The sequence below is a fragment of the Sciurus vulgaris genome (assembly GCF_902686455.1).
Source record: "Sciurus vulgaris genome assembly, chromosome: 8".
Classification (NCBI taxonomy): domain Eukaryota; kingdom Metazoa; phylum Chordata; class Mammalia; order Rodentia; family Sciuridae; genus Sciurus; species Sciurus vulgaris.
Window position 1 is genome coordinate 100,792,032 of NC_136468.1, and position 12,400 is coordinate 100,804,431.

At 36.7% G+C, this 12,400-nt stretch overlaps 1 protein-coding gene across 1 annotated transcript in view; it reads left to right on the top strand.

The window, feature by feature from the left end:
* SUGCT (succinyl-CoA:glutarate-CoA transferase) overlaps positions 1-12,400 on the top strand; it is a 755,391-nt gene that overhangs the window by 349,253 nt on the left and 393,738 nt on the right. The window contains 1 exon segment of the mRNA XM_079151764.1: positions 3,329-3,426. Coding sequence (XP_079007890.1) covers positions 3,329-3,426 — 98 coding nt within the window.

Genomic DNA, 12,400 nt, shown 5'->3' on the forward strand with positions numbered 1-12,400 from the left:
AGAGCTTTGAAAAGTAATCCTTGAAGTTGTTCCTGAACTCCTGGGCTCACCCATGAGCTGCACATGCACTGGTCTGATTCTAATTAGCATACCAAACATCTTGAGAATGGGGTTGACAAATAGATGATTCCCCCCATTGTAGTGTGATGGACTGTTAAGTGGGGCACATGTAGGATACATTCAAATAACACTGCAAAGACCTTGAAACTGAATCAACATAAGAACCAAACACATAGAAAGTAGTTTGGGACTTGCAGCTTGGACCAAACCAGGTTAGTTGTCTGTTGAAAACAACATAAAAAATGCTTTATAGGATTTTAAAAAGACTCAGAGATTCCTAACACAATATTCAAAATGTCCAGGATACAGTCCAAAATTACTCAGCATATGAAGAACCAGAACTTGCATGAGAAAAGACAATCAATAAATGCCAATGCCAAGACAACACAGATGTTGGAATTAACTCATGAAGACTTTAAAGCAACTATTATAAAAATGCTCTAACAAGCTTTATAGATACTGTTGAAATAAATGGAAAAGTAGAAATGTTTAGCAAAGAAATAGAAGATATGAAAAAGAACCAAATGGAAATTATAGAACTGAAAAATACATTGATCAAGAAAAGAAATAATACTTTACAGAGGAAATAATCAAGGAATTTGAAGATAGATCAATAAAAATTATTCAGGCTGAACCACAGACAGGGTAACAATAGCCCTTTTCTACTCTACATCAATTTTTGAACATCTGTGTAGAAAACAATAACCAAAATCAAAATTGATAATTATAATACTAAAAACTTTCAACAAATTCCTATCTTTTCTGATAGGAAAGAGAAAACAAAAGACTGAAAAAAATAATTTCAATAGTAATCTCAAAGTATCAATAGTAACCTTACACGTGAATGGCTTAACCACACCAATGAAAAGACAGGTATTATCAGAAAAGAGGAAAAAAAACAAGACCCAAAAAACAACAGTCAGGTGGTGGCACCTACCTGTAATCCAGTAACTCAGGAGACTGTGGGAGAAGGATCACAGTTTGGAGGCCAGCCTCAGCAACTTAGTGAGACCTGTCTCGAAAAATAAAAATGGACTGGGGAAGTAGTTCCGTGGTAAAGTACCCCTGGGTTCAATGCCCCGTACCTGCTACTCCTTCCAAAAAAGTGAGAAGTTAAGGTTTGAGCAGATTTGATGGAAGAAAAAGTTAGCCAACTGAATGTCTGGTGGAAGATGTGCCAGCCAAGGGAATTTGTTTGTTAAAGTCCTGAGGCCCAAGTGTGGTAGACACCTTCCTGGTCTAGCAAGAAGCTGGTATAAGCTTAATTGAGAAACCAAGGGAAAAAACGTGGTAGAAGGTGATGTCAGGTAAACAACTCTGCTTTGTGGAGCTTTTTAGGCTGTCCTAAGATCGTTTTTGGCCGTTGGGGTCAGCAGGTGATGGGAACATTAAAACACGTTTCAGTGTCAGCTCTAAAGTTTCATTATTTTGATGGAGGCTTTCCTCCTTTCGTTCTTCCCTCCCTTCTTTTTTGAACAAGCATACACTTTCTTTATTATCTCTTTTAAAGGAAAGAGTGCTTAGTTGCAATAGTTCACATTTATTTCTTGCTCAGTGTTCAAGCATGTGCATATACAGTTTCATTTGATCCCAGGCAGCACCCTTTTTCAGTCTCCTAAAGAACAGATGTGATCACAGCCCTTGAAACTGTCTCTCTAGAAACGTTTTGAACATAAGCCTGCATAGCTGAAGAAAGAAGGATGATTACTTTGACCCACTGTTTCACACCAACTTTGGAAGAGCAGAGAGGTCCTTTAAGTCAAATACAAAGGACACGTGGGCACCTCAGTCTCCTTTGAGTGTAGTCACTCTGCACATTTTTATGTAGCTGTGGTGTATTCTGGGTGAGACCAGACTTATAAATTTTACCTGTGATTTATTGAAAGCACTTGTTTTTTCTTGAGATGATTTATACACTCTTAGTTGGGAGGGTTTCTGATGGCTGGACAAACCTTGAGACCATTCTGGGATCAGGTGTGGTGACAGCGAGGTTTCTAGCAAAAGCACTGTATTTGGTGTCGCCATTTTTAAAATCTGGGAGGGTAACACTGTCTTTATTATTCCTAAAGGAAACGAGTAAGTGGAACATGTGAAAGAGGAATTGCACCATTGAGATGGTCTCTTTTCTCCAGGGAATCTTCTTCACTTCTCTCTCCTTTGTAAGATGATTAATGGATTGATTTTGTTTAAACTGTGGGAAACAAATGAAACCATTAAATGTTTATATTGAAAGCAAATACATTAATAAAGGCAGTGAAGCTTTCTGTAGGCCACATGGCCTGCCCCCAGCCCATAAATGCTCCTTCTGACTTTCCAACACAATTGCCAAACACTGCCTCCACACATTCTTTTGAAAACGTCTTTTCCATTCCAAATCCACTTGGTACTTTCATTATGGTCTTTTTAAAATTGCAAGATGTCCAAAGGGATTTGCAAGATAGATTTTCCCTTTCGTGAGGAGCAGCAAAAGAGGAAGTATATAAAAGCATTTCTAGTCAGTATTCCTTCAGGGAGACATATTAAAGAAAAGTAGTGACACTCCTATAGGAAGAAGATCTTTTAATTTGATGTCGTTTTAATGGTTAGCATTTGGGCAAATGTATGACTTTCCCCTTATTTTAGCACCTTGTACAACATCCTGGATAGCACTATTGGGACAGATAATATTATTTTATTTACACGTGGAACAAATAAGTGGATGTACCTATAAGTTATATGTTGATTGTGGTCTAGTGCCGTCAATGTACTTAGGATTTCGGTTCATAGAATTAGGTCAGTTTTATCTGATGTTGTATCTCCATATTTTGTTCAGATAAGACTTTTTTTAAATGGGATCTGATAACTCTTCTCCTATATTCTCATATGTGAGTACAAGATATTATGGAGGTCTGAAAACTCTTTTCCTGTGCTCTCATTGTAGGCATGCATATATATATATAGTGAAACCCTCTTGTAAATGACAAACCGATTCACTGGCATGTGTGATTGTTCCTTCCATATCCCCTTGTTGAGAGTTATAAAGATCAGAAAGGAATGGTCTTGGAAGGGACACATTCATAACAGTTTCACTTTTGTTTGCTTCTAAACTTCTTGATCTACAGCAATAGTCTTTGTGAGTTGTTTGGATCTGAATGACTGTGTAAAAGTGGTTTTTTCATGTTGAAAATTTCATCATATCAATAAATTAGACTGATCATTAGGATCCACTAGGATTTACAGGTACATGAAAAACTTGTGAATTATACTTTAAAATATTTTTCCCTTTTAGGTCTTGAATTTGCCTGAGTTGATTGATGATTCCAAGTATAAAACCAACCATCTTCGGGTGGAGAATAGAAAAGAGCTTATTAAAATACTATCTGCATGGTAAGCTTAGATCTAGCAATTATACATTTAAGAATTAATATGCAATAATCATTTATTTGGTGTTTTGTGGAGGTTTTTGTGCTTATTTAGATCGGTTTGTAATTCTCTTCTATTTCCCAAATTGGGTTAATGGAAAGCTATTTTAAAGCTATAGTTTTTTTCTGTTGTTGTTCAAAGACATTTGAAAGTATTTAAATGTTTTATTTAGTACTTAGTCATAATAATATAAATATGTCACAATGACTTTAATCAGTTTTCCTCTCTGTGACCTGTAACTGTTTGGATTTCATATATCATATATAATAAAACCAATAATAATTTAACATTATTTTGTACTTTTATTGTGTTAAATGTTCCATACATTATCTCCTTTATCCCTTATAATCATTGTCTGAGGTAAGTACTATTATTCTCATTTAATAGATGAGGAAACCTTGGCAAACAGAGGAGAAGCCAAGAGTTTACTGGTTTTTCTGAGTCGCTTGTGTGAATCTGGATGATGATTCTGGGCCATTGAAAATACCAGATAGAGTTATGAGTCATAAAAGAGTAATGTTATTTAATTACAGTGTTTAATTTCCAAATTATCCATTCATGTCAGGTTATAATTTTGTATTGACTTTAACTTTGCCTCAAGGTAAAAAAAAAAACAAAAACAAACTCTAAACCCCAAAGTAATAATTCCTACTCTTTCATAACAGTTTCACTTTCATTTGCTTCTAAACTTCTCAATTTATAGAAATAGGCTTTGTGGATTTTGTGGATCCAAAATGCCCATGTGAACACTTCTTCCATATTAAAAATTTGCTTTCATCAGACCAATAAATTAGGTACTTTTGTTCAAATTCCATATCTTGTCTTTTGAAAAGGCCCATATATTTCTATTTAATATCCATTAGATTTCTAAGAAATTATAATTCTGCTCATGTTGCTTTTTTGTTGTTCCTTTTATATTTTGGAATTTGTACATGAAATCGTGAGTTAATATTCATTTACCGATTTTCTCTTTCTGTATTTTAAACATTTCTCTACATGGCCTGTATCTCCTCTATGTGCCAAATGCTCTTCCTGTCAATGGGGGCTCTGTGTGTGACTGATACCCACAGAATAGGAGAATGAGAATTGTTGCCCCTTTCTTGGTCATTAGTTAAATATAATTCTGATTCTACCGAAAAGTCCCAGAGCCCTCGATGATTAACCTTTCTCTACATGAGAATTGGCCATTTATTTCAGCCTTTTGCTTCTTTGCCTCTTAAGCATTTTAAATTCATTTAATTCATTGATATGACTTTTTCCTTTCACACCATGGTTACCAAGTTTCAATAATAGCCACTTGTGAGAATCTTATCAAAAGCTCTTTGATGGTCTAAATAAATCATGTCCATGCTGTGAGAAGAGCAGATCCCAAGAAAAATATAAAAACTAGGCAGATACAAGTATCCTCCTGTAATTTAGTTGCCAGCACTTTAATAGCTTCAGGAACCACATAGTTAAGTTATTGGTTTCCTAAGCCCTCAAACTTTTATTTTTCGCTAAATTCTGTTATAAAATTCCATTGTGCAAAGACTTTTAGTAGGATGTATCACAGAATGATTTTTATTTTTCCCCCTTTAGGGTGAATTAGTTTGTCGCCTTCTTCATACTGTCACACATGCAGAAATGGGAGTCTCAGCATTTTTGAACTCTTCACGTCTGCTATATTTCTCTCAGACTCAAGAGAGATCAAGGAGTCACAGTCAGTGGGTAATTGGGTAGGGAGAGCACATCACAGGTACTGCTGTTAAAACATAGCCCACAGTTAGAGCCCTTGTCTGTTTGGAGGCCAGATTCATGCTCTCTTCTGCTAGCGAGTTGATATTTTTTGGTGCTCTCTTATGACTTGCCATACTCTGAGTCTCTTTAGCTCAAGTCTCTTCTCCTCTGTGGTGGATTAGTGATGACCAGGGGAGATTATAGAATTGATTCATTCTCATTTATTATCTCACCATTTGCTTTTCTGAACAGATCGTCACTGGATTCATTACTACTGTTTAGTGGTCTGGTTTTCAGAAGTCTCTGCTAAGGCATTGAAACATCATTTTCATTCTGTGATTTTATGTTTTTTCCAATATTCAAAAATTTAAACCATTCTCCACAAATTATAGGATTAAATGTGTTCTCTTCAGTCTGACATCCAGGGTCTCCACATCTCACATGACCTTTCCTGCCTGTTTTTTCTCCTAATCTGCTTCTACAGAAAGGCCCTGCTCCAGCCACATTCCCATTTGGTTTCTTTTGTTTCTTCTCTGGAATGCTTCCCAGACTGAGCATTACTGTGAAGCACAGTCGTGCCTGTGAGGCCAGTTCGACATCTCCATGAAGCCACTCCTGACATCTTTATCTAGGTTCCCTGTCAGGTGACAGCACCTACAGGAAAGAAGGCATTCTTTTTGTGTCATGTATTCAGCCGTGTATCAGTTTGCAAATACAGGCACAATTGGTGTTCGTTGTTGCTGGAAATGAGGTTGCTCAGGAGTCTGCTTTGCTCAACCTTCTGGTCTTGCTGTGCATGATGTTTCTCTCATTTCATAGCCCCCTCAGAACTTGTGAACCGCTTTAAGTTTGTTTCATAAGAACAAAGGCACAATTAGCTCCTAACCAGAAAGTGGAGGCAGGGAGAAAAGAAGACGACGATCCAGCATTTTGGTGGATGCTAAGTACAGGCCAGATGAATATTATTATTGTTATTATCATTTCCACTTTACAGGTGAAAATTCTGAAGTTTAGGGAGGTAAGTCCTAAGTTCAGACCCACAGTCAATAGTTAGGAATAAGGTGCAGAAGTCCATACCTTTTCCATATATCCCATTATTTCACTGAAGTGGTGCATGATATGTTACTGTGTCCTTGTTTGTTTACTTGCTGCCAGTATTTATTGAGCTACATGGCAGCACTTTTGCAAGCCTACCATGGGGATAGAGAGATGAATGAAATCGACCAAGTAAATTGTTGAAGAATAATGCAGGGAAGGGGAAGGAAGAGTGCCGGAAGTTGGGAGTGAGGCTGACTTTTGCATTTAGGTTGGTTAGGAGGGCATGTCTGATAAAGTGACATTTGAGCAGAAGTTTACAGAAAATGAGAGAGGGAAGCTGGCATCTGGGAGGGTCATTCAAGACTGATGTGCATGGTGGAGGGTTAAGGAGCAGCATAGAAGAGCTGCCTGCAGGAGGGTGAGCAAGAGGAAGGGTGAGGATGGGACCAGAGAGAGTGGGAGGGGGTGGTGGCAGATCAGGTGAAAGTCACAATAGACTTTATGAAAAACTTGTAAAATAAAGGAATTCTTTTGGTCATAACATGGGTTTGCCTCAGCAACTTTGGTTTTCTAACCTGAGATAGAAGTCTGGAGGGAAAACTGTACCTGATAGAGACACCAACATGTTCCAGTGATGTTAAGGCCACAAGACCTCCTTTTTTGCTGGGAGACATCAGAAGAACTCATGAGTGTCAGTGTTTATGGTTCTCATTCATTCATTTGCACACCACTTTTCAAATATTGATCAAACAGTGTGGACCAGGGACTGTTTTGAATACTAGGATATGACATTAAAAATATAGGCAAAAAAATTCCCATTCCCTGGACTTTTATTAGGGTGACCCTTGCAGATGTTCTCAAAGACATGTTTCCCTTTGTTATTGTCCTTGTTTTTTTGAAACCTGACACAACAACATTTGTTTTGATGAGCCTAAGAATTTATTCTTTCATATTTGTCATATAACCTTTTCAAAACATTTGTTTTTTGCTTTAAAAAAAATATTGTAGCTACAGGCTGTGCCTGCTAATCATTTGTTGTCTGTTTTTTAATTTTTTTCTTTTGAGCATGTTGATATACATGCTACATTTTTTTTCCCCAGGGTGGTTTGCCAATCACTTCTATAGTAAAGCATATGTTTAGTGACAGTAGTTACATTACCATGTGGGTGTACCATGTTTTTGCCTGTTTAATAGCAATTAAACACAACATCATAGGCACTTTTCTTCAATGCTCATACACATTTTCCTCAGCTTATATTTTTATTTTAGAAAACCTTTAAAATATGTAAAAATGTAGCGGGATTTGTGAGAATGAATTAGCAGTGCAGATTACTTTAAAAATAAACTCTAGGAATGAAGGATTCAGTGCATTTATTAAAAAAAAAAAAAAAAACCTCTCACCCTGTATACCCAATTTGATCTCCAAAACTGAAAACTGAAACATTTATGGATTTTTGACAGAGTCTGTTCTCCTGAATAGACATATGAATTTCCTCTTGTGCTTCAAAAATCTTACTTCTAAGTATTTATCGTGAGCAATTTTTGAATACTTCTCTCCCTCATTTAAAATTTTTAGATTCAGGTGTTCTCTTTTCGTGGTATGAAACTCATAGACTTTTAAAAGTGCCTGTTGGAGATGTCCGTCACTTACCTCACTTATCTGTTGTTCTTGCTAAGTATGGTTTGAGGCTGCTCTCTGATAGCATCAGCCACATTCCGGACGGCAACCGCCTGTTTTGGTCATCAGCTTCATTTTCCACAGCCAGCACACACAGTTCCCCTCAAGTGCTCTCAGGTGTTGCTATTCCCCAACCGTGCCTGAGAGCAAGTCCTTCTTAAAAAAAGTTTTTTAATTTTTTTTTTTAATGTGGAAGACTGTCCCCCTTGAGCTTGCCATTTTATCCAGAGTGTTGCAGAAAGTCTGTTTACCCAGCTGCTAGCATTGAAACCTAGGTAAAACTAAAGTATATTAAAAAAATCCCTAGCTAAAACAAGGAAAAGTAAAAATTAATAGAGACTAATTTTGCTTATGAAGCAAAACCCCTTATTTGCAATGCTAAGGAGCAACAAACTCTTAACCCTGTGCTATTGACACACTGGATCAGCCATAGGCATTCAAGAGAGAGATGAAAAGTTATGATGTGTGCTGAATCTGAAAAGGATAAAGATGATGTATTAATGATTGGGGAGAAATAATAGGAAAATGTGAAATGAGGATGAAGGGAAAGAGAAAATATGGAGAAAATGATATACAATTCATTTTATTCTCTCTCTTTTCCTTTCCTTGTCAACATTTATTGGCCACTGACTATGTACCCTGGTCTTGCAGATACAGAAATAAAAGATGAAGCTTAGGCTTTTGAGGAGTTCATGGTTTAATTAGGAAAACAAGTAAAGCTCTGAGTGAAGTAGCTTGTGGAAAGTGCCAGGGTTAACATAGGCATACTGGGGCCCAGAGATGGGGCAACTCCTTGGGTCTAGGTACATCATGGAGGCTGTGCCACTTCAGATAAAGAACAAATAAATTGGGCAAATGAAGAAAAAAGTTAATTCAGAGAAGGAACTATTAACCTGAGTATACTTTTTTTTTTTTTTTTTTTTGCTGCTGGGGATTGAACCCAGGGCCTTGTGCTTATGAGGCAAGCACTCCTATCAACTGAGATACATCCCTAACCACTGTGTATAATTTTTTAACAAGGAAAAAAAATCATGACAGAAGAAAAAGTAGTAGTTTGGAAAGATACTGATGCCAACTTTAAACTTTGTAAAAATGTTACCCAAGTAAATGAAATGTCCATATTAAAATAAATAACTATTAAAATAATTTTTGGTTTGGGATGATTTGATTATTTTCTTAAACTAAACTGTGATATACAATTTAATATTTACTTATTTTCAGAGTTAACTATTAGAATATTGTGAAATTAAATGACCTATTTCAGGATCTTTGAAACAAAGGTGCTAAGCAAATACTTATTGAGTTGAACTAAGGGTTTATTAAAGAACTTCTAATCTCATCATTTTCAAAATTTGGCATCAAATTACTTTTAATAGACTTGTGCAGAATATGGTGGAGTTGAACCTGGAACATTTCTTGGCTCTGGAATTTCAGAGGTGTCTAACTTAATGTTAGTTAAAAAAAAATCCTGGCATCTTGGTATGACTAGGCAAATTTGATTATTGCTCTTCCCTGCTTAGGTCTTTCTATCCATGGCTTAAGGATGAGTTTAAACCATTAACCTAATGCATGTAACTGCCTTTCCTCCTTGCCGGCATTGCTCCAGCCACAGGGAACCACTTAATAGTCCTTATAAAGTGGCTTAGTCTTTTAATCCTCCCTGTCCTCCAGCATGCTTGTTGCTTTACACTAAAATGGTGAAGAATAATCATCTTATTGGCCCCTATTAGTCCTATAAAATAAGCACACTTTTCAGAAGCTTTTCCTGCCTCTCTCATCTGTTGTAGGCAGCCCCTCCTACGCTGCTACATCAAAGCATCTTTCGCACTTAGCTGTCATCAGTCACTTATTTCTCTTCCTCCTTGTCAAGACAGTAAATTTCCTAAGGCAGAGACTATGTCTTTTTGATTTTTATTTCTAGTGCCTATTTGAGTTTCTGGCACTCAATAAATGTTCTTTCGGTTAGTGAGTGCATGAATCAATGATGAGCGAAGTTATCCAACTATAGCAGAACTGGCCAAAGGGAAAAGAAGGAAGATCTCCAGTGTCAAGGCCTACAAAACACAAAGAAAACAGAGGTGGCCAGACATGACTCTTCAGTCCTCTAGGAGGTTTGTATTATGATCAAATATCAGAAGGCCTGAATTGAAGACCCTACTCTTCACTAAGTCCTCTGATTTCCCTGAGACTCAGGCTCTCCTACATGTGACACACATAACAATACCTACATCAGAGTGAGCATTACAAATGGAACGTCATGAAAACAGCTAGTATAGTGCCGAGTGAGTGCTGAGTGCTCAACAGTGCCCAGACTATGGGAGGAGACTCTCAATCAGAAATTACAAGTTCCCTATTTTTTTCTTTCTTTCCCATCTTTTTTTAAATCATTCAAGTTCTATACCATTTTTAGATCCATGAACCTCGCGTATTGAAGATATATATATATATATATTTTTTTTTTGCCAAACTGTAATTCTTATAAGAATCTATTTAATAAGTTCAGTTTAATTGTTAATCAGAAATTCTGATTCCTGGGATTACATAACTTTGTAGTATTATTATTCTGATTTGATTTAATTATAGCAAGAATAAAGCATGAGATTTTAGTTAGTCTGTATGGCCTTGTTTTAGGTAGATAAATGGTTTCAGCTCATTTTTTTTTTTTTTTTTTTTTTTTGGAAAATTTAAAAATAACTCACAGGACTTAGGAATACATTTAACTTTGTACTACTTTCCTAATGAAGGCTATTAATAGTGCTCAGTTTTTGTTTGTTTCTTTTTAGCCCAAAGTGGAATTTAAGAGTCCATATTCTGTTCCCTTTCAAAAGATATTTGTTCCTCAGTGTGGGCAAGGTATTTGAAACTTGAACTTACGAATACTCCACTTGAGTTATTCCTTGCATTTTTGGCTGTACTTTTGTAAAGAAAGAAACACTTCAGTTGTGGCCCCTTAGTTGGTGTGCTATGTTAAGAGCCTCTATGAAAAGCTTCAGCCAGGGACTTTGAACTCTTATGTCAGATACATCCTTGAATTCTGTTTTTATGGATGAATTTTTTAGTTTTAATGAAGATATTTGACTTTGCTACAGCAGTTGACTTAACTTTTTCTATTAAATAACATCCATCATTTCTTTGTATTTTTAGTAGGAAATAAATACACATTTAATTTCTCACATTTAGTTTCTCTTGCCCCTTTCCTCTTTGCTCTTTTCCTAAATCCCCCTTTCATTTTTCCCTCCTGCCTTCCTTCCCTGCCACATCTCTCTGCCCCTTTCCTACCTTTCACAATTTGGACTGTTTAAAATTAAATAATAAATGGACGTGGATCACTTTCCTAGTTGGGTTTCACTTATTTGCTTGACGTTTTCATTGAATATCTGGCTTGCTTAGAGAACAGAGTAGATTTTATTATTGCCTACCAACACATTATAATTTATAAGCACTGGAAGAAACTCCATTCCATTACACATAGTTTACTGATTTCAGAGATTCTGAGGTTTTATATCATTGATTTTTTTTTGGCTTAAAATTTTGTTTACTCTTATGTTTTAAACAGTACAGGGAGGGTTAAAGGATGAATTCTGATTCTTTAGTGTAAATAAATTTTCCCAGTTCTTTCCTCAAACTGGGTTTTAATGTAGAGATAGTAGTCAGGAAAGCACTGGCCATCTAAGGTGGGTGAAGAGTTGTGGAATGAAAGACTGAGAGCAATCAGGGCCCCAGAGATGAAGTTCTTCCTCCTGACCTTCTTGCCCAGGACTAGGAGGCTGTGAAGACCCTTTTAACTCTGATGAATTCCACCCTTCCCTCAACCTGGCAACCATCAACTCTCCCATCAACATGTCTACATGTTTTTAATATACATAGAGACACTTATTGTTTCTCCCTCGGAAACTTTTTATGTTGGTCTAATATTCCTCATGATCACATTTTAAAATCTGTCCTGCCAGCCTTCTTCCTGATTTCTATTAACTTCTTACGAGGTTGCATGTCATGTGATTTATATATATCTTCAACCTGCATATTTAGTTTTGTAACCTCCCCCCAACCCCTTGTAATGCTTTGAATCATATCATTGTAGATTTATCTGGCATCCACTGCAGCAGGGCTAATTTGGATAAATGGATCTGATGTTCGGTGAGGGTCACATTTGTTTTCTTATGCATTCTTTGGCAGCTCTGCCATTATCAGCTAATAGATGGTCCCTTATAAAATGTCTATATTTTATGTAGTACATTTTCTAAATGTTGGTTATTTGGAGAGAGATTTAAGGGGCTATGTTTTGTTACTATAAAGTCAGCCTGCAGGGTAAAAGCAACACAGCTCTGGAAAGCATCCCCTTGGCTCACAAAATGCAAAGGGAACCACTGCAACTCCAAACAAACTCCTCGTGACCAGGACTCTTTCCACCCTGTTAAGAGAATTCTTTGTGACTGAGAATCAAATGATGTCCTTAAGTGAGTCAGGATGGAATGGAATGTCATCCCACTCCCCCCACCCCCCACC